The 23287-nt window shown below is 36.9% G+C and overlaps 1 protein-coding gene across 1 annotated transcript in view; it reads right to left on the bottom strand.

Annotated features, from left to right (window-relative positions):
* The window catches only part of ENPP3 (ectonucleotide pyrophosphatase/phosphodiesterase 3), a 71459-nt gene that overhangs the window by 27822 nt on the left and 20350 nt on the right, over window positions 1-23287 (bottom strand). The window contains exons 4-17 of the mRNA XM_032216203.1: window positions 22783-22880; window positions 22285-22364; window positions 18148-18267; window positions 16638-16747; window positions 15036-15101; window positions 14118-14190; window positions 12764-12872; window positions 12534-12662; window positions 12102-12133; window positions 10502-10629; window positions 2470-2536; window positions 1588-1675; window positions 491-660; window positions 338-389 (exon numbers count right to left, since the gene is read on the bottom strand). Of these exons, the coding sequence (XP_032072094.1) occupies window positions 338-389; window positions 491-660; window positions 1588-1675; window positions 2470-2536; window positions 10502-10629; window positions 12102-12133; window positions 12534-12662; window positions 12764-12872; window positions 14118-14190; window positions 15036-15101; window positions 16638-16747; window positions 18148-18267; window positions 22285-22364; window positions 22783-22880 (1322 nt within the window). The remainder of the gene's footprint in view (window positions 1-337; window positions 390-490; window positions 661-1587; window positions 1676-2469; window positions 2537-10501; window positions 10630-12101; window positions 12134-12533; window positions 12663-12763; window positions 12873-14117; window positions 14191-15035; window positions 15102-16637; window positions 16748-18147; window positions 18268-22284; window positions 22365-22782; window positions 22881-23287) is intronic.

Below are 23287 nucleotides of genomic sequence, written 5' to 3'. Positions count from 1 at the left end.
CCATTTTCATGAAAAATAGGCCATTTGGGGAGGTTTTGCAGAGTGCAAAAACTTTTTTAAAAAATTTGCCTCCTCAAAACCTTGGTGCGTCTTATACTCTGAAAAATACAGTAGCTTCATTTGTTAAATTGAAATTAACAAATTTATTAATTAATTAACAATTAATTAATAATTACATTTAGTATTTATATATTTCCTAATTGGATGTAACAAATTTATATATTTGTTAAATTTATAAGTATGAATAAAATCTTGTCTGAAAGAACTAGATTTCCAGATGGGTGCCAGAACCCATGAAACCTTTCACTAATTAGAAGTGGGTTTGTGCCAGACTTACTTGCTTGATCATTGAGATCCAACCTTTGATTCACTGTTGCCAAATCTTTTATCTGCAAATACACAAATATGGCAAAAGTCAAAAGAAAAGTCAAGCATAGATACACAGTTTAGATAAAAAAACCTACTGAACAGAGAGCACCCATAAACTTACTGAGCTACATTGACATCCTGAACCATCTGGACTGGGAACGGGGCCAAAAGGGCACGAAAGAGGAAAAGACTGTTCTTTTGCTGGGGAGGGATTGTAGAAAGGATTTTTCAGGAGGTGATTCAAGCTTCCATGTGTCCCATTGTTTGGAGCAGGTTTAACTTTCAGGAGATCTGTGAAAGAAAAAAATTGCAATTATTCCAGTGTGCATCAAAGTTTTCAAGGTTCTGACATTTGAACTGGGAAAAAAGAATTACAAAAATGTGAGCTCTGGAATCTCAAAAGAAGAAGTGTCACATAAGCGTTTGACTGTGGTACTCACAACAATTCTGGAATTAGACCAGTGATGGCTAACCTTTTTGTTGTTGGATGCCAAAAATGCAAGGGTGTGCGTGCAATAGCACGTGTGTGTGCTGGCACCCATAATGCAAAGCGCACCCCCACATGGACATGTGTGCACAACCCTCCACACTCTCCCCCCCCCATGCGAGAAAGAGACTGATGGGGAGGATTCATAACGGCAAAGAAAAGGCAGCAGCAAGGTACCAGATTATAGATCTGGTTACAGGAAAGGAAATAATACACACAACAGCTTTGACAACCACCATGCTTCAAGGTATGGTTTGAAATGGTCTGCATATGCATAAGGTATGGAAATTTATTCCTACCTAAGGTTGACTTCTTAAACTGGACAGACACATTCCATCAAGAACTCTTTATATTAAAAACCTGATCCTTTTCATTACATATGAGGTAGGCTCAAGAAAGTGGTAGTAATCCATCCTGATTTCCAAACATAGAAGATGGAATTGTGAATTATAACTTTTGAAAAATGTATTTTGTTGTTTGTGATTCAGCAATGTAGCTACCTTATTACACTTAATACATAATAAACTCATACACCTATACAAATATACACATGCACACCCACCCACCCACCCACACAATATTGTGTGTGAGTGTGTGTGTAATATAAATTATATTATTTATGGTAGTGTGTTTTCTATAATCTATGTTTCTTCTTTCAGTTAATTAATTCTATTTTGAATTTTTTAAAAAAATATCAGTTATACATTAGATAAGGTCTACTTGAAACTCACCACACATTAAGTTATAAACTTCAATGTTTTCAAAAGACTCCACTTCCGTTTTTTCCTTAAAGCCTGGCCCATATGCTAAAAAGATAGCCTGAACAACAACAGAAAATAGATTTACTAAATAGCTTCCAGTTTTTGTTTTCCATAAATAAAGTCAATGTTAATGTAGGTTTTTTTTTAATTCAAGATATAAATACTGTTAATTTTGGATAGTTGGCTTGTGAATTTAAAGCTTTCAACTAGTAAAAAAAATTCAATTAATTCCTACTCCTTTACTATAGAGGATACTCAACACAATTCACAATTTGCTTGTGCATCTACACAGGACACTATGATCTGTATTGTAAACCTTGCAATAGTTACATTGCCTTAGCATTAAGCCTTTGCTTGGGACATGAGAAATGCTTCAGCTATTTTTCTGCTGAATGTTTCAATAGTGTTAATGGGATTACATTCAATAGAAATACTGTCTTAAGAGCAAGGAAATCACCTCTATTCAATCTGAGGCATCGGCATGTGGCAAAAGCAGGCAAGTTCAGAGAACCCACTGCTGATATCTATTTCCATTACTGTCTAGATATTTTCTTATCTTACCCTCAACTTAGACATATACATATACATGTTGGCTGCTACGGCTGTAAACTACCACATTCAAGATGACGAGCTGTTAGTGTGGAAAACAAAGTTCTCAAGAATATGTGGACCTTCATGGAGAACTGTAATCATATCTGATTCAGTTGGTCAAAGTCTCATTCACACACTTTAATTTCCCCTTAATTTACTCTTCCAATCACCCTGAATAACTGTTTCTGGGAACTAGGCAATCCTTTAGAACAAAACCAATGTGACATAGAAATAAAAACAAAAGAGAAACAGATCTCTTACCTCCATACTTTTAAATTCATTGTCGTAGCCATGGGTACCACCATTACAACGATTATAAGTTTTATACCTAAATACACATATGCATAGAATGAATATATAGCAGTCAATTAGAAATACTACGTTTTCCAATTTAGAGTTGTGTCAAAAAAGGCACTTTTTTTCAATCAATGCAATGAAAATGTTTTCTTCACCAATGATTGGCTGTTGTCATTGCTTCAAAGCAGTTGTTACTATTTATGAACTATCTCTTCAGTAATATCCCATGGATGGGATTTATCTGATCTCGGTAAATAAAATTGTCTCTAGAGCACTGTGGTATCATACATTTACTGCAAGATGCCTGGTTGGTTAGGATTCTTTCAAGCACACACACAAAAATTAGTGGTGTTAATGCATCAGCTGATGGAGAAACAAATGGAATAATTTTGCTAGACTAAAAAGGTAAAAAGCAAAGGTTCCCCTCGCAATATGTGCTAGTCATTCCTGACTCTAGGGGTGGTCCTCATTTCCGTTTCAAAGCCAAAGAGCCAGAGCTGTCCGAAGACGTCCCTGTGGCCATGTGGCCGGCACGACTAAATGCCAAAGGCACACGGAATGCTGTTACCTTCCCACCAAAGGTGGTTCCTATTTTTCTACTTGCATTTTTAAATGCTTTCAAACTGCTAGGTTGGCAGAAGCTGGGCAAGTAACAAGAGCTCACTCTGTTACGCGGTGCTAGGGATTCGAACCGCAGAACTGCCGACCTTTCTGATCGACAAGCTCAGCGTCTTAGCCACTGAGCCACTGTGTCCCTTTTTCTAAAATAGTTCACTTCATATCATGCTTCTTTACACTTACACCCCTGTGCTGCCCAGGTACACAGATATTGGTATGTAACATATATACATGCCATTCCTTGAGAAAATAATTAGCCTTATACCAGGGTGCATCTAAGAAACATGTTTAACAGATAAAGGATAAAAAGAGGCCAAAAGCTCTTAACTCTCATCTGTCGTCTCCAGTTAAAATATTTTAGATATGAGTCTTTTCCTCTGTGGTGCTGAGGAGATTTGTCCTCATATTTTGACTAACTTCATTTCCCTGAAAATATAGCTTACTCATTGAGCAATTTCTATTTCAACACCCTAAACATCTTTCTTGGATTACAATCTGGAAAATAAAGGAACTTTCAGATAATACTTTAATGTTCTGCACCTCCACCCCCAATTCCAGACACCGTTGATCATTTATTAATGTCATTTTAAGGCTGAGTAATGAGCAGATTTTCAACTTGGTAATTTTATTTTTGAAAGGCTTTAAAAAGGGCTGGTCTTTTCTGTGGTTCCAAAATGAAGCTTCCGAACTGCCCTGACAGTTCATTGACAAAATGTGACATGTGCCCAAATATGTTAAGGAAGTCTGTGCACAAAAAGAGTCAGTCTTAATCACTTTCTTGCCCAGTTCAATCGTAATTAGGATGGCTTTGGAGAGAGATCCCAAAAGTGCTTTTCTTTTCAAGAGGCAGCTGGACTTTCTGGTTTTTCTTGGAAGTTGTTTCAATTCTCATCCAAGAAACTTCTTCAGCTCTAGCCGAAGAAGAAAGCACCTTTGGGATAACCGTGTCCTGGATGACTGAGAATCTCCATCGATATTTAGAGAGGAATGTTTCTCTAGTGTGAATAGTAAGAGAGAAGAAGGACTATCTCCCCCACCCTAGGTCACCTTTTCCTAGGTCACATATTCTTTGCACTAATTCTGATTACTGATGGAAAATTAAGTCTCAGAGTTTTTGTGATTGATTGTAAGTCTGAATCAGTGGTTCGGCTGAACTGTTAATGGTTTGGCAACCTGGGTCGCTGGAACCGGCAGTGACCCAGGTCTGCCATGCCCCTGAACCGGTTTTCCAGGTGGCACCATAGGCGCTCTCATCTTGTTTTTTGGTTCTCTGCATGAGCACAACAATTTTAATCGCACAGTACATGCACACGCACGAGCAAACTGGCAGTAATGCCTGCTGGAACACACCTCTGGCCTGAATGTGGTGTCTAATTTCTTGATCCTACACATAAATTCCAATATGGAGCTCTTAATCTGGTCTTCCAACTCCAAACAGTTTTCTACCTCTTTTTTTGGAGACATTCTATAAGCAAACAATATAGGATAGGAACGTTTCTGTCTAACTACCATATTTTTTCGGAGTATAAGATGCACCGGAGTATAAGACGCACCAAGGTTTTGAAGAGGGATTTTTTTTTAAAAAAGTAGGTAGGTAGATAGAGAGATAGACAGGGAGAGAAAGAGAGAGAAATACAGTAGGTAGGTAGGGAGAGAGTAGTTAGGTAGTGTTGTGGCCCAGCAGGAGCTGTTGGAGCTGCCACCGACTCCGAGCAGGGTGCAGAGAGACTGGTTGGCCACCAGGTGGCGCCTGAGCCTTGGACCAGTGTGGAGGAGACAAGAGAGATTGATCCAGAAATCTCAGTGAGTTGTTCCTCGATGCACGCCATCAAAGAGCTACTCGGCGTCAAGAACAATTACGCAATTACAGGAGGTAATTGCACTCAGCTGGTGGTCATTAGGCTCCTCTCCAGACTATAAAAGCTACTTGTGCACACAGCCTTCTTTGTAGAAGTCAATGCAGAAGTGAATGTCGGAGAACAGTACTGTGAGCTTGGCAGGCTGCATTGCTGCCAAGCCTTATCTGTGTTTATTGCTGCCTGAGTTTGTCTGAGTTGCTGCCAAGGTCCTTATCTATTTGTTATGCTTGGCTTTCAGTCACCGAGGTTTTGGTGTTTTGCTAATTAAAGTACATTCCAGTGAAGCTTATCTCGGCATTCATTACTGGACGAAGGAGTGGGTCAGAACAGGTAGGTAGGTAGATAAAGTGAGAGAGAGAGAGAGAGAGAAATAGAGGGAGAAATAGAAAGTGTGTGTGTGTGGGTAGGTAGGTGGGTAGAGGGAGAGAGAGAGAGAGAGAAATACAGTAGATAGGTAGGGAGAGAGAAAGAGAGTAGGTAGGTAGGGAGAGGGAGAGAGAGAGAGAAATAGAGAGCGAGAAATACAGTAGATAGGTAGGGAGAGGGAGAGAGAGTAGTTAGGTAGGTAGGTAGATAAAGGGACAGAGAAAGAGAGAAATAGAGAGAGAGAAATACAGTAGGTAGGTAGGGAGAGAGAGAGTGTGTGTAGGTGGGTAGTAGGGGTGGGTTCCTGCCAGTTCTAACCTCTTCTATAGAAGAGGTTCCACAAATCAACAGTGCCGTTTAGAACCGGTTCCAGCTCCCTCCCCCCGCCCGTCTGCACATCATCAAGATGAAGAGTGAGATGAGGAATTCTGGGAGTTGAAGTCCACAAGTCTTAAAGCTGTCATTTGAACACCCCTGGGTTTTTTTTCTAAAGGGTTAGGGGTACAAGGGTCTTGTAACTTGACAGCTTTAAGACTTGCACACTTCAATGCCAGAGTTCCTGAGCCAAGATGACTGGAGGAGGAATTCTGGGAGTTGAAGTCCACAAGTCTTAAAGCTGTGAGGTTTGAACACCCCTGGTTTTTTTTTCTAAAGGGTTAGGAGTGCAAGGGTCTTGTAACTTGACAGCTTTAATACTTGCATGCTTCAAATGCCAGAATTTCTGAGTCAACATTTTGATTGCTAAGCAAGAGCATTGTTAAGTGAGTTTCACCACATTTTACAAGTTGGCCATGCCCACCCAATCATATGGCTGGCAAGCCACTCCCACCCAGTAACATGGCCAGCAAGCCACTCCCACAAAGCAGGCCACACCTACAGAAGAGGTTCTAAAAATTTTTGAAACCCACCACTGGTAGGTAGGTAGGTAGGTAGAGGGATAGAGAGAGAGAGAGAGAGAGAGAGAGAAATACAGTAGATAGGTAGGTGTTTCTGCTGGCACAGCACTTGATCAATGTAATTCTCATCAATCAGTTAAAGAGCTTTCCAAAAGGATAAGAAAAAGTTTTTGCACTCTGCAAACCTCCCAAAAACGGCCTGTTTTTCACAAAAACGGGCCCATTTCTTTTTTTTTTAAAAGGCATGAATAGCCTTGGGGGGGTCTTGCAGAGTGCTCCTGGGAGGGAGGGGGGCAAAAATGAGCAAAAAACAAGCCCGTTTTTTGTCAAAAAAAAATTGCATGCATAGCCTTATGGAGGCTTATAGTGTGGTGTTAGGGGGGGCAAAAACGGCCCATTTTTTGCTCATTTCTGCCCTCCCCAGACCTCAGAAGCTCTCTGAAAGCCTCCATAAGGGTATGCGTGGTCATTTTGGTAAAGAGCGGGGCTTCAGGAGGCAAAAAAATGCTGTATTCGGTGTATAAGACGCACCCAGATTTTCAGCCTTTTTTTTTGAGGAAAAAAGGTGTGTCTTATACTCCCAAAAATATGGTATATAGACGCAGGTGGAGATGTGCCTGATTTTTAAAAATCTAAATCACTTTTGGGTATAGATGTAGGCAGTGGTGCTGTCAGTACTGCACAAAGAGGCAGTATGTGAAAGAGGTGCACCAATCTCAGCAGGACTTGTTGACTATCCTTGGAAGTAAATGAAATAATGGGCCTGAAATACAGGTAGTCCTTGACTTACAACAGTTCACTTAGTGATCATTCGAAGTTACAAGACACTAAAAAAAGTAACTTATGAGCATTTTTCACACTTACAATCATTGCACCATCCCGGGGTCACATGATTTACATTCAGATGCTTGACAACTGACTCATATTTATGACGGATTCAGTGTCCCAGGCACTGTGATTCCCATTTGCAACCTTCTCACAAGGAAAGTCAATGAGGAAACCAGATTCACTTAACAACTATGTTACTTATTTAGCAACTACAGTGATTCACTTAACAATTGTGGCAAGAAAAGTCATAAAATGGAGCAAAACTCACCTAACAATTGTGAATTGTGAGCCGCCCTGAGTCCCCTCAGGGAAAAGGGTAGCATACAAATAAAGTAAATGAAATGTAAATGAAATGAAACAAATTTCTCATGTAGCACCATAAATGTTGGGCTCAATTGTGGTTGTAAATTGAGGACTACCTATAATGACCAGCATTTTTAAATTCTAAATGCAACACTAGCAGAAGGATCAATGCCAGGGACATAGTCATGTTTGGTAATTCAGATGGAAGCATTATATGAAAGGCAGGGCTGCTTTAAAGTTGAACTGATAAACTGTGATTCAAAATTGTGCTTCAGGAAAAGAAATCATGGACAATCTATGATAATTATATGCTATATAGGTTTTATGATGATATTTCCTTTGGGAATGCAATTGCCAAACATCCCAATACGATTTGAACCATGCAACTGAAGGGAATTCTCTAATCAAGATAAAAGCGAGATATGTAGGCTATCATTATTTTAATAGAAAGTGACATAATAAAGAAGAATGTAGACTTTATAGAGGTGGGATTCAAAAAATAAGGCCAAATGTCTTTTTAAAAAATGTCAAGCCTGCACAGGGATTACAAGAACAAAGTAAAATACTGACAAAGGAACAGATTAGCCTTCCGTATTTTGATTTGCAAAGGAAAACAAGATCTATTCTGTTTAGATCAGTTTTATTGACAGTTTTAAGTGACAAGTTTTATTTTTCAGGTGCTATTGAATGCCCTATTTTAAATGTTGCCTCACTTTGAATTATTTTGTAATTTATTCCGAAGGTCAAACAGCCTTTTGGATATATTAAAGACTTATCAAGATTTCAATATTAAATAATGCCACATCATGAATTGCTTTCTCTAATTTCTTTTGGAAGTTTTTTTTCCCCTACACTGAGCGACAAATCCTGTCTGGAACATCTGGTTTCATCTTCAGCAACAAACTCCAGAAATAAATCACAGGTGCTCTGTTTCCTGAAAATAAGACCTCCCCGAATAATAAGCCTAATCAGGCTTTGGAGCGCAAGTGCTAAAATAAGCCCTCCCCCAAAAATAAGCCCTCCTTGAAAATACTGCAACACAGCAGCAGCCATGAGGTGACCTTGCTCGCCGCCTCCTGCATCTCAAAAATAATAAGTCCTCCCCGAAAATAAGGCCAAAAGTGGTAAAAAGAAAATAAGACCCTGTCTTATTTTCGAGGAAACATGGTATAACATTTAAGAGGTTGCCAATGCCTTTCCCAATAATCATGGTGGATGGGGGATAACAGACACTATGTTTCAAAAATCTGAAATATACAAGGTTGGTATACAGGGAAGAAGAGATACTTTTCTGAGATTTATCTACTGAATCTCTTGCATTATGAAACTTTGCCACATGTTATTTATGTAGCAATCACATAGTTGTATGATATAATTCACTTTTTCTTTTAATCTACTAAGCAATAAAAGGAATCTAGTGCCTCAGTTTTTTGGAAAATAATAGGATGTTATAACATAATAATTCTTCTGAATTGGCTGGAACTAATCCAAAATTACTCACAAAGAAAAGTATTTGTATTTCCTTGAAGATTTTTCATATTATGAATTATCACTTTTTCCACTTATTTAGGAAATGTACACTTTTTAACTACTATAACAGTTTACAGGGAAATTAAAATAACAACAACCACCCTGTAAAGTAATAAACTAAAAATAACAAAGTAAAATTAATTAGCACAATTAAAAAAATCTAGGTTGAATGCAAAGGGTGTCTCTTAATGCCAAACTGATCAAAGACAGGACTTCAAGCAAGGAGAACATTCCATATGCAAACTGTGTAAACCCAAAGAATCCTTAGGAATTCAGTCTTATAACAGTTGCTGATTTACAACTTTCAGCATTGCTGAATATTAGCCTTTGTTATCAGGGCCACAGAGTGTTCTTTTCCATCTCTGCTTTATCTAATTTCCACCAGCCTACTCCTGGCCATCAGATGAATTCAGGAAGTACAAAGTTCAAAAATTTGAGACTGTAACTTCACCTATAATCCTTCTTCCTATAGTGACAGCAAGCTATAGGAAGAGCATGGTGTTGGTTTTAATATTAATTATTATTCTGATCCTAAAATTTACTATTAACAAAGACAAGGCCCTGGTGGGATTACCTTCTCAAACATTTAGAATTTGCAGCATACAGCAGAGGACTGGGATAAGGAAGCCACTGAGGAGAAGTCAGTCATTTTTCTATAAAAGTAGTCCTCGACTTACAACAATTTGTTTACTGGCCATTCAAAATTACAATGTCACTAAAATAATTGACTTATAACCGTTTTTCACACTTACGACCACTGCAGCATCCCTATGGTGAAATATCAAAATTCAGATGTTTGGAAACTGATTCATATTTATGACGGTTACAGTAGCCAAGGCCATGTGATCCCTTTTTGAGACCTCCCGACCAGCAATGTTAATAGGGAAACCAGATTCATTTAACAACCATGTTACTAAGTTAACAACTGCAGTGATTCCCTTTACAACTGTGGCAAGAAAGGTTGTAAAATGGGGCAAAACTCACTTAACAGCCCCTCGCTTAGCAACAGAAATCTTGGGCTCGGTTGTGGTCTTAAGTCGAGGACTACCTATGTTCTATCTCTTCTCACAAGAGGAACCAGCCTTGCAATTGTTTTCTAACTCAGAAGATAAGCCTTCTGCGGACACGTTATCATTTCAGCCTAACAGAAGTCTGTCATAAATCTTTCATTATTCAGGTCTACAGAGCACTTCCAGGCCAGCCGAACCTGGTCATAATACAGGTTATGATTTCTAAACAAAGCTTCATCTGGCTTTAGAATATTGCTGAGACAATATTCTGAGAGAGAATATTATCCTGAGAGAGAAGAAGTACAATCATCCGAAGAAAGTGTTTTTCTCTCTTGATTTGTCTTGACCTTGTCTATCCTTATCTGTTATGCCTGACAAGTTTCATGCAGTCACTGAGGACAACATATTTATCCTCAGAGCATTTGGAATCAAGTAGATAATAAAAATAAAACTTCTACATTTATAAGTCAATGTACATTTTAAAAATAACATTTTGTTGCCTTCCTATCGTACATCTAAAACTGGCTTCATTTTATCATTCAATGAAAAGCTAAGCAATGTGTACATTTGGGTCTCTATACAATACCTCACAGCCAGCCACTGTTGATCAATCATAAGATTAACTTTGTCGATACGAATGTTGTTGGCATAGTGTAGTCTCTTTGGAAGGTCTTTGCTCAAGTAAGCTTTAAAGTGTTGTTTTGGCTTTTGGCACTGAAAATGTCAAAGTGAAATGATAAGTTTTGCAGCATCAGAGAATTAAAAAATAAAATATGAAAAAAAACTCATGTTTTCAATGCAAATATCGCTAGGTTGTCCATCTTACTTTCCTTGCAAAAGGACCTTTTGTAAATTCTCCAAAAGAATCTCTATAAACAAGAATCGGATTGATAAAGGAATGCTAGATTACTTTTTATTATGTGTTACAGTGAAACCAATAGGTGGATGAAATGCTCCACAAGCTCAGTTAATTAATTCAATAGGGCTCTCTCTGTGTGTTGTGTGTGTGTTGTATGTGTGTGTGTATATCTGCCAATCTATCAGTAGTCCTCAAATTAGAACCATAACGGAATCTGTTCATTAAGGACATAATTAGTGACAGTTGTAACATGGATTATAAAACATGACTGACCCAATTTTACAGCCTTTTTTGTGATGGTTGTTAAGTGAATTATTATGTTCGAGACATTGCAAATAGCAAATACATAGAGACCGATTACCAAGTGCCTGAAGGGTAGTCATGTGACCATGGTGTGCTCAGTCATCAGAACTTCAAATATGGCTTCTAAATATCTTCCAGATACAGTAGGTCTACTGTAATTTTGAATGGTTTTTAAGTGACTGGTTGTAAATTGAAGACTACATCTAACTAGCTAGCTCACAAACTCAGGGAAACAGATTAAGAATATGTAAATTTCAATCTGTTTCAGAAGGTATGGATTCATTGATCATTCAAAACTTCTCCATCCTCTAAAAATCACAGTAACAGACCTTAAGGGTTGGTTTTTTTTTCTATTGTAGATTGAATTTAGCAATTTTAACTTTGCATCTATCATAATTTTGTGAAACAATAGTATGAACATTAAGGAAAATAGTGTAATTCACTTTATCTTCTATAAGATGGTTGCCTTTTAAAATGAAAGTAAGATATATTCACATTCAAATATTAGGCATCACTGGTCAAAATATGTTTCAGTTAAACCACAAATGAACAGAACATGACCCGTCAACTATATGACATGGACTTAAATATGGAAAGCTTTCTGAAAATTTAAAAGCATACTACATGCATTTTTTTTTCAGGGTCAAGACAAAAAAGCAAAGAGCATGATAGATTAAGAAGTCAGAGAAACCTTTCAGTCAGTATGCCATTACCTCTGGTGAAAATGGTATATCTTACATAATGGTATATAAAATGAACAATGACTAACTGGCTGAATTCAATAGCTGTAATATCTAAATTGGCCCTAGGCGTATGACATCAGAACACATTATGAAGCAATGCAAGATTCAGAATATTTTATCTAACCTTCATTAGTTCATAAACTTCATCCAGTTCTATGCACCGCCTCTCTCAAAGAAAACATTAACAATATGCTAAAGAAATTACATTTCAGTAGCAATGCCTTCACAGAATGCTTGGACTATTATTTTCTTAGGAAGAAAAAGAATAAAAACATACTCACAGTAAGGTTTTTAACAATTGTGTCAGAATCAACTGTTTGGAAGAAAAGAAATGTTATGCAGTATGTATAATGTATTTCTTTCAAATGTTAAACTATCAATTTCTCTGCTTCAAATATGGTACATCAAACCGACGGTAGTTGCATTTTTAAGATATTAAACCCTTTAAAAATACTTATCCAATGCTATTTGCAGCCATTGGCTTTAGCTTCCATCTGAAAACCACATTTACATTATTCCATAGTTTGCCACCTAATTTTAGTCATGAAATTTCTGGGGGTTACAGTCATTGAAAAAAAGAGATTCAAGCACCACAAATTCTTTTGGGTAGCAGGTGAAATAGCTCTAAGCAAGGAAGATGCCCTAGAACAGAATGTTCTACAAAGCTTCTCACTTAAATTCTACAGCTTTATGAAGTTGTGGTCCGAACTTACATGAAAAAAAGCCATTTGGAACATTTTTTGATCGAATACGAGGTGCTGCACCTTCATACATATAAAAATTAACTGGATTAAAATAATCAGCCATGTATTCCAGTCGGTTACAGGATATTGCCTCCATGCCTAAAGAAAGGAGAGGAAAATGATAGGTAATTGAACAAATATTGAATTCCCAAGGTTGACAAAGCTCTTTATTAAAAAAGTGAAGCATAAAGTAATGTTACCATGATCAGCCAGAAGGATCAGATTGACACAATTGTGCAGATTCCTTTGCTTTAGGCCTTCCATCAGCATTCCCAGGATCCGATCTGCCGTTTGTAAAGTCTTAATTATCTATGCCAAAGAGAAAAAGGGTGTGGCAACTTATCATACATGTTAAATCAAAGTTTGCAATCAGGTATATCACAATAAACAATACAATAATAAATAGAAATCATTTTTGGGTTACAGGTTGTATTATTTGTTCCTAATTTTTAATTGGATTACATTTAGAAAAGTAATAAGCATTTGTATGTATTACATTTGTCAGAGTAGAATATGAGTCCATTCCCCCACCACACAGAATATTTAGATAGTTGTTCTACACTGTCCAGTAATCATTTTATTATTTATTTTCTGATAATAAATAGTAAACAATTAAAATGGCAAAAATAAAAATTGAGTTATAGCACATGACTTGCAAATTGACCTATACTTTGCCTGCTTGTATCCTTATTATTTTTTCCCTGTTTCCTGAGATAATGGGAGTGTGCAATGTAGTCAGAGGTGGGTTTCTGCTGATTTGCCCTTGATCGAGGGAACCGATAGTGGCAGTGGAAGGAACCGCCGTCCACCCACTCGAACGCTTCTGTGCATACGCAGAAGTGTTGCACGAGTGTGCGTGCGCACAAGCAAACCGGTAGTTACATAAATTGAAACCACCACTGAATGTAGTGCATCACTTCCTAGAGGCTCAGAGTATGAGATGACTACCTATAAAACCTAAATTAGGAACACAACTGAGCCCAACATTTCTGTTGCTAAGTGAGACAGTTGTTAAGTTAGTTTTGCCCCATTTTATGATCTTTCTTGCCACAGTTGTCTAGTGAATCAGTGCAGTTGTTAAGTTTCTAAAAATGTTGCTAAGTGAATCTGGCTTCCCCATATTCTGACACTTTGCTTGTCAGAAGGTTGAGAAAAGTGATCATAAGACCCAGGGATATCGTTATAAAAATACGATTCAGTTGCCAAGGGTCTGAATTTGGATCACCTGACCATGAGGATGCTACAATGGTTGTAAGGGTGAAAAATGGTTATAAGTCTCTTTAAGTGCTGTTGTAATTTCAAACAGTCACTAAATGAACTACTGTAAGTCAAGAACTATCTGTACAATGCAATAAAAATACTGTTTGGTGTTTAATGTGGAACAGCTCAGCTTTTACATATATTATTCCACCAGTATTTTTATGTCTAACAAAGAAAAAGAACATGTGTCATTGCTACCTTTTATCTATAATGTATACCAACTAAAGTTTAACTTAAGCCCCACCCCTTTAAATACAGAATGAGGGTGGGAGAGATAATAAAAAAGATGCTTACCTCTACACCAACAGGCCCATATTTATGTCCAGTTGTGTCTGGTTCCTCAATATACAATGTGAAGAAATCTGGCCTGCAGGTGAAAAAGAAAGGCTATTACTTTAAGAAATTTCACCTCATCCAAATATACATTATTAATGAACGTGTTGCCCAGATAGATTGCAACTCAGTGGTGGCTGCTAACCTCTCCTAGAGCTAAAAGTTCAGAGTCAGATCAAACATCGAACCAGTAGGAGAGGAAAGAAGAGGAAATTATTGAAAACAAAAGACAACATGGAGCAAACATCCCCAGAACCAGAACACTGCCTGGATTGTTTTCTCTCATTCTAGATCAACTACAAGATGGGACCCAAGGAGGTTAGATGTTTTGGTACCACTTGCCAACCAGTGATTAGCAGATTTTTGCAATTCAGTTCAAGTCACCTTAGAGGAGATTTAAGGAGATGGCAACATTTAGCTGGTGGCTGTTTCGAAAGATGGTTTTAATGGTGGACAGGATTACATGGTTTTAGGTCCTGGGCAAAAAGGCACACGGAATTGAGAGAGTGAGATTTATATCCTCTGCTGAGATTTGAATTTGAGTTTTTATTCTGATTGGTCATCAGACTCCCAGGGGTAACTATGTAGGTTGTGTTTTTGAGTCCCAAGCTTGGTTGAGCCTTGCTGGGTATGATGCAATGAAAGGGCTTTCGGATTCCTATTATGGCTCTGCCTGAAGGAGGTACATCTTTGTTATGTAGAATAGACTGACCCAGGCCCATTGACAAAGATGGGGGGGCTGAGTTTCTGCCTCCCTTTTAGGGGAAATATTCTGCCCTTTTAATATTTCCTGAAATATTTAATTTTTCTAGGAGAGGGGTAGGTGCTAAATTCCTATAGAACAAAGAATGTTGTTTCATAAGCTTTCATGGCTATTACCTCTTAGCTCTGGGGAGATCTAGCCATTGCAGCACTTCCATAACTCTTGCTTCAAAGGGAATTGAGCTACAAGGAATAAAAATATTATTTAGAAGGAAAGTATCATGGCGATAAGGAGAACTTTGTTTTAGTGGACATGTCAACAACATGTTTTTATTCCAATAGCAAGTAAGACAATCAGCACTTTCCAACCTTCCCATGATGAAATATTGGGTAATTGTTTTGTGAGTGACAGACGTCATTCTGTACAAACGCTTTTATAAAGCAAAAACTGTTGATCATTGCAAACACAAAGCCGCAACTAGGTAGACTTTATGCTGCAATGTGAACATAAATCAAATGTAAACACTGTAGTAAAAGTAAATGCTGCTGTAAAAGTAATATATACAAAAAAAAAAAAAAAGGCCCAAGCAAATCATAGCCCCTTCCAATTCCCTGCAACAATCAAGACATAAAATACTCTTCTTATGTGGCCCGCCTGTTCTATTGTTTGGATAGAATCGGCAGAACATGGCAGGAAGGAGATGAAAAATGGTTTCAAAATGTCAAAGCAAACCAGAGACATTTTGAGTGCATCCTCAGTGGCCTGAAATATGAATTTCTCGCCAAAATAATATCACCACTTAAAATATCCAGTATTCTCCATCATGCAATATTTATAAAACAACAACATTGGTATTGTAAAGCCTGTCAGTATTGAGATGGAAAGCCCATTGAATAAAGTAGAACAGAAGCTGTATTTTTCCTAGCAGGTTTAAGCTTAAGGCTGACTCTTCAATTAAGCAGAGCAAGAAAATGTCTCAACCAGCAGGAAGCAGCAAGATGTCAGAGGTGAGAGATGTCACCTCTCCCACACCCTCTCAGTTACTGGATGCCCTTCAAGCCTTGCACATGACAGAAGAATGAAAAGTATCCCTCTCACATTCTTCAAACCCAGCCTGATTGATATATGTTCCCTTTATGTATTTATAATACATAATATTTCTTAATGCTGACATTATTTAATATGTGGAAATGGGAAGGACCATGCAGATCTTCGAAGAGATACTTCCCTTCAATGGCTGCATGAACGAAGCACCCATTCAAATCAACCACAGCAATGTCTGTGTAATCATTAGTAGTTGAGCTTCATTCAAGGATATCATTCGTGGTAAAGGCTTACTAAATAATGATTTGGAAACTGTAAAATGAATGAAACATCAATTTAATATCAATTTTCCATTACTGTAATACATTTTCCAGCACTTCGGGTGTCCTATTGATTAAAAAAGTATATTCCCATTAAAATATCTGTAGCTGATAGAACCAGAGGTGGTATTCAGCAGGTTCTGACCAGTTCTGAAGAACCGGTAGTGGAAATTTTGAGTAGTTCAGAGAACCAGTAAATACCACCTCTGACTGGCCCCGCCCCTTCTGCCTCCCAAGTCCCAGCTGATCAGGAGGAAATGAGGATTTTGCAGTAACCTTCCCCTGCCACACCCATCAAGCCACGTCCGCCAAGCCACACCACGCCCACCAAGCCATGCCCACAGAACTGGTAGTAAAAGAATTTGAATCCCACTACTGGATAGATCCAAATTATTTTTTTCGTCTTTAACTCACTTGTTATAAACTTTGTATATGGTTGGGTAAGATCCATTTATTTTTACTTCAGATCCAGGCCAAAAGTAGGTGGCTGCTTTCAAACCTTGGTAGGTTGCTGTATGCCAAATCTGCAAGAAGTGTGCACAGCATTAGTATCTTAAAAATGAGCCAACTGTAAAACCTCACGTCACAAGGTCTCAACAAGCAGTCCCCAGATGTGTAATTTAAAGAGAACCTATAGATACTAATAGGGCTGTCTGTTACAAAATGGCAGAGAGTTAACCTGTTACAATAGTTAATGTGCCAGACAGCTGTTAGCAGCATGATCTGAGTCAAAATAGTTGATGACATTCTCCTTTCTTGAACCAACGAAGTGTTAAAGCTTTCACGAGGGTCACAAAGTAGTGTGTGCGTTTTTAATACAGCATGCAACCTTTTTTCAGCAGTTCATGAATGTGTTGTGCAGTTTCAGAGGCTTGACTGCTCAAGGAAGGAGAATGTTATCTGCCATTTTGAGTCAGATCATTTTTGCCTTCGCTGAAATTACAATAGTTACTTAGGACTAATCTTTGCAACGGTTGCAGCATCTCGACAGACATGTGTCCAAAATTTGGACGGTGAGAGATTGAATTCAAAGGAGTTTCTTCTTGAATTGGATGCTCTTTGCTGGAAGTCAATTTTTCCCATAACCTAGTTTTAAAATATGAAAGTTATACATTCAAACTTTACAAGGAACTTTGGTTACAACTTTGATGTTGTTGTTGATCCCTGATATGCAGAAGTACAAGTATGGTAAAATGGTAATATGTAGAATAGAATAGAATAGAATAGAATAGAATAGAATAGAATAGAATAGAATAGAATAGAATAGAACAGAACAGAACAGAACAGAACAGAATTCTTTATTGGCCAAGTATGATTAGACACACAAGGAATTTGTCTTTGACGTATATGCTCTCAGTGTACATAAGGAGAATTAAATACACTCATCAAGAATAAAAAGATACAACACTTACTGTTAGTCAAGGTTACTAATAAGCTATCAAATCATATTAGGGAACAATTCAAAACAATATAAATTGAAAGATACAAGTAACATGGTTTAGTCATAAGTAGGAAGAGATAAATACTAGGAAGGAAGAGAAGAATAATAGTAATACAGTCTTAGTAAATTATTTGACAGTGTTGTGGGAAATAGTTGTTAAGCAGAGTGATGTAAATTCTGGTTAAAATCTTTCTTCATCCAAGACTGCCTATACTCACTCATCAGCAATTTTTAGAAACTAAGTGTGCTTTACTATGAGCCAATCAAAACTGAAATCTATAAAGCCAGGATGATTTTTTTTTCACGGGGACCTTCCCTATTTCTGTTTCCTTACTAAGGAATTGCAACATCTTAATAGTGTCACATTGCTGCCTTGAAGTTATATATGAAGTCTATTTGCATTACTGTTATTTCAATACAATAGAATTTGCTATTGGGAAATCAAGTATATCTACACCAAGGAACAAAACTAAAGATACATACAGGTTGTCCACCCCACCAGGCAGGATTTCTCATGTTACTTCCAGAAAGTGAGAAAGTCTGATTTAAATTTACATCATATATATTATTGTCAATGATGCCGTGGGTTTCTGGATACAAGCCCTGAAGAAAAACAGATACATATTACAACAGATAAATGAGCTGTTTAACATTTCCTCTAGGATTTGTGCTATTGGAGTGCACTGCTGAAATGGTATAGGATTTCCTGCTTGAGCAGGGGGGTTAGACTAGAAGATCTCTAAGATCCTTTCCAACTGTTGTTCTATTCTATTCTTGCTACCTAGTAAGAGTAGAAAGACTTAAATGTTTTCTAAAAGAAATACACCTCCTGTGTATGTTATACAAAACAATGATATTCTAATTATATTCAGAAGAAGTGCAGTGTGTGCAAATGTCACAGTCCTTTTGCATCCTCCTCTATGATCGGCAGACAACTGGTTATGCCGGAGTGGTTCCTCGATTCATAAAAACTTTTCCACATAATTAAAAATCCGAACCTTTCTTAATCACAAATGCTCTGTGAAAACAATCCAATCAGGAAATGAATACATACAACCATCGACATACAACTATTGTTTCAGCAACTATTTGAAGTTACAACAATTACTTATGATTGAATTTTGCAACTAATGTGGCATCTCCATAGTCATGTGTTCAAAATGTGAATGCTTTGCAACTGGTATGTACTTACGAAGGTTGCAGCATCACATTTACCCTGAAATTAGGGACTGTGATGTGAAATAAATATGAAACTGGTTTAGGCACTAAAATTTGGTTTTGTTTACAATTATATTGTGAGAAAAGCAACAATTTCTTTTAGGCATTCTATATCTAAGATCCTTTGTCCTAATATTAGTCTTGCTTGATCTTGCTTTTGTAGTCCAGGTATGGTAGACTTGGCTCACATAAGAAGTTATCACTGGAAAAGCCATAATGACTCAGTTTCTTTTGGATAGGTTTCTAAGAAGATTTGAAATAGTTTCCCAGCATAAATGGGTCAATCTATACTACTATACAACTGTGGTATACTTTTAACCAGTAAGTGAAAATTATATTTTGGATATTGGAGATTGGATTCAAGTTTATTGACTCCAGCTTCCTAAAGCTCTGCTGGTAACACAGAAAATGCTTCTCAAAAAATTTGTTTGAATTCTTTCTAAGTTAATCATGTTGGTATATGTTCCCAGTTGAGCCCCATGTAGCAGTAGTACTCAGGCTTTAGCTGCAGACAATTTAATTGCAAGAAGGATAAACTGTGATCCTGGGGGGGGGGGAACAATGTTTGAATAACTGGTGCAGATATCTGTGCATTGTGAGATAAATAATCCAGATGGACATTTCTGCTCCCTGAAGATTGAAAAATTATCCCTAAATATTTAAAGCTCTTAATCTGCTCAATGGATTTCCAAACCAAGTTCCAGCATCTCTGGCATTTGGCAAAAGAGAGAATCTTAGAATAATTTTTTACTGGTTCCTTCTCTGTACAATAAAGCTAGATTGATCTCAAGGCTCTTTTAAGGCTAATGGAAGTTAATACTGATGGCAATGATACGCTATGCATGAACGGCATGCAATAATAAACTGATATGTTTATGGGCTAATTTAAGAGGATGAAATGTAAAGTTACTTAAGTGAGAAACTATCTAATATATATATATAGTAATTGGATAAAACTGGAGCCAATACACATCGCTGTAACACCCCTCTTTACTGGTATTTCCTTGATTGCTATACCTGATCTTCAGTTTGGTATTCTCTTATATTTTAATGAGCATCAAAAGTAGATCTTTAACTATGTTCTTTTAATTTATGCCACTATTTAAACATGTTGAAAGTGGACCTAAAGTCAATAAATGTTGCATAAAGGAACTGTCTAGATTTATCAATGAACTTATGAAACTAGGCATTACAGCACCATAGCATGGCCTAATTTTGATTGACCTGTTCTAAACCCTGCCTGTTCATCTATTAGAACTTCTTCAGATTCAATCCAGTAAATTAATTTATTCTGTAAATATTTAGCATGCACTTTGTAGATCTGATTAAACAATCTTTTGCCAGGAAGAGTGAAGCTAGCACCAAAATCCATCATTCAAAATTATTTTATTATTTCATATGTAATAAGATTTAAACCTGGGGATTTTCAGGGTCTAAGATGCTTAATTACATTTCTATTTTCTGAATATGAGACTAGAAGCCAAAAGGAGAGTTCACACCAACCCAAAATGAACACTTGACTATATAAGATAACAAAATAATCCTCCTATATACTGGCTGGCACATGCAACAAAGCCTTATAAATATTTTTATATAGAGATGGGCTTATTACTCTTCAAAAGATGGCAGAGATTTTTTGCACTGGGAACCACTATCAAACTAGCATTCCCATATTACATTCCTTTTTTTAATGACAGGCCAACTTTTTACACAGCTTTTCCAATTTCACTAATTCAAGGATCGAGCAAGAACCAGGATTCTATTTGTATAGTTTAAAATTGTGATTTATTTCACAATTCAGGGATTTAATAGTCAAACCAAACATGTTCTTGGGTCATGCCTAATTATAACAAGTTGAGGACAGTCATAGTGATTCTAAATTTTGTTAGGTTATTGAAACTAGCCAGTCGCCTAACTTACCATTCCCTATTGCTGAATAAAGAGACTTGCCTGGTTCCTTCTAACAAAGTTAGTGATTATTGACACTTGCTGGATATCCAATTAACAATAGAAGCTACTGCAGAAGATAATATTGTTAGAAAATTATTGTGGGTAGTTTCCATTTTAATCTATATGTCTAGAATATACAGCAAACTCAGTGTAACTAGCAAAAATATAACTTGCCGTTTATTTATTAAACATCAACAAAGTTCAAAAACAGTTACTGACAGTCAACCCTGTTCCATTTCATGCCCATGGGTACACCACATAAGATCCAGAGTTATTGCAGAATCCACTATACTAACAGTGAATTTAGTTCTCTGAATGCTAGCATTTAAGCCAAAGAGTCCATCCACAAAAAAGAGGTATGAATCCATCTGGAGAAACACATCTTTTTGCAAAAGAAAAGAAAAGAAATGAAAAGAGGTAAGGAGACCAGAAATCTGGCAGAGAAGTGGAAACAAATTACTAGAAAAGATAATACCTGGTTGATACTCTAAAATACCTAACTTAAATATTATATTTTATTGTGTCACCTTTATTTGCCTTCTGCTAATTTGTTTGTACTACACTTGCATGGCATTGATATCTTTTTTCCTTTTTACTATCACTTTGCAACTGTGGATCTAATAAGTATTTAGTAAAAAAATGTTTGTTAATTTAGTGAGTATTTCAAATGTCCAGAATGTTCATATCTCATTCATTTTTAAAAAGTTATTAATTTAACATTTAATAATTATAAATTGCAAATTACCTGCAGAAAAAATATCTGCATATAATGTAAAGTTATATTTTCAAGCATGCCTCTGAGTCTCACTAGAATTCTGGAGCATATTTAGAAAACACTAATGATTGGTGACCAACACTTTCATTAGATGTAGGTCTATTTGGATAGAGCAAAGAAAAAAAAAGTAATTGCTAATAATACAAAGAATCTTGAGGGATAGAAGGAGGAGGTTGTAGGAGAGGTTGTGGGAAACCTGTTTGTATTTCAGCAAATTGATGTTTTGTGAATTACTATATATAAGCCATAGTGGCAGAACATTTTTTGAAAGTGATCATAACATTAATTCAAAATTCAAAATGGAGGCCTTTCCCAATCTGGTCCTCTCTGGATGTGTTCAACTGCAGAAAGGATTACAAGAGGTATCTCTTCCCAGACTATGCAAATGCACTTCAGAAGCATCCCATTCTTGTTTCCCATAAAAAGAATTTGAAAGTCATTCTGACCACCAATTTTTCATAGATGGAATTCAGAGAAATGAAGAAAAAAGCTTGCCATTTCAACTGATTCTTCTTTGCTACTGCTTTTAAGTTTTTTTCTTTTTTGGTTTGTTTGCATTGGGCGTTTGAGGAAGCATTTATATTGTTTAATTTCTTATTATTGAAGGACAGGAAGCAATTCATATAAGAGCAATAGCAAATAAAATGTATACGGTAAATGACCAAGCAAATACTTACTGTAACAATAGTGTAGTGGTTTACAAAGGTTTTGGTTGGATAAACAGCTCTCATGTACTTGGCATGAGTCCCACAAGTTTCTACAATCAAATAGGACATATAAAATGAGAAATACCCATTTTTATATCGAGGGATTTTTCACATCTCCCCCCCCCCACCCCAAACACACACACTTACTAACATTTCAGTCCAATTGGAAAAGGACAAGAAATTTTAGCACAAACTCATGAGGGTTTTTCCTGGAGGCATTTCCCCCCCTTCTGGAATATCAATAAGCTGAAACAGTCCTTAAACAAAGAGTGCTATATGTGGGCATGAGGATGAAATAAGCCAACTTCCATTCAGTGTAATTATAGGTAATCAATTCAACTGCTCTAGGAAGGAAAGGAATGATTATCTTATGCAGGACACTCCATCCTGTGAAAATTTGTTGCATCTTTCAAGTTGCAGAAAGTTATCATTGATTATAAATATTCTTAAAACAGTGTGCTTACTTACTAAGCTTATTAATATTGGGCATTAAAAAATCCCAGGAGTCCAAATATTCAGCCCTAAAGCCATCCATTGAAAAAAGAATAAGTGGGGACCGATCAAACCTAGAAGAAATCACAACATACATAATTTACTTTGTGTTAGCAGCATTATAGCAATTACTTGCTAAAAAAACATTATTTCCAAAAAATTTCAATCTGGGGTATTTGTGTGAAGTGTCAAAATGTGCAACTTGAGGGTCATCATGATTCAGCAGCATAATGACAGACACCCTATTCCTTTAGGATATTTGTCATCCTGTAGATTTTCAGAGAGAGAGAGAGAGAGAGAGAGACAGACAGACAGACAGACAGACAGACAGACAGACCTTAGGATTTCCTTGATTTCAGGAGTACAGTGTTTTGATATAGGATGTAAAAGAATTTATAGTAAACATGAATTTCACTGGAAGCCAATCTGAATACCCCACTACAACTGGAATAAACACTAGATAGATCAAGCTGTGTTCTGT

This window comes from Thamnophis elegans, chromosome 4, assembly GCF_009769535.1.
Source record: "Thamnophis elegans isolate rThaEle1 chromosome 4, rThaEle1.pri, whole genome shotgun sequence".
NCBI lineage: Eukaryota > Metazoa > Chordata > Lepidosauria > Squamata > Colubridae > Thamnophis > Thamnophis elegans.
Note: the sequence above shows the minus strand (reverse complement) of the source record. Positions and strands in the feature narration are given on the sequence as shown.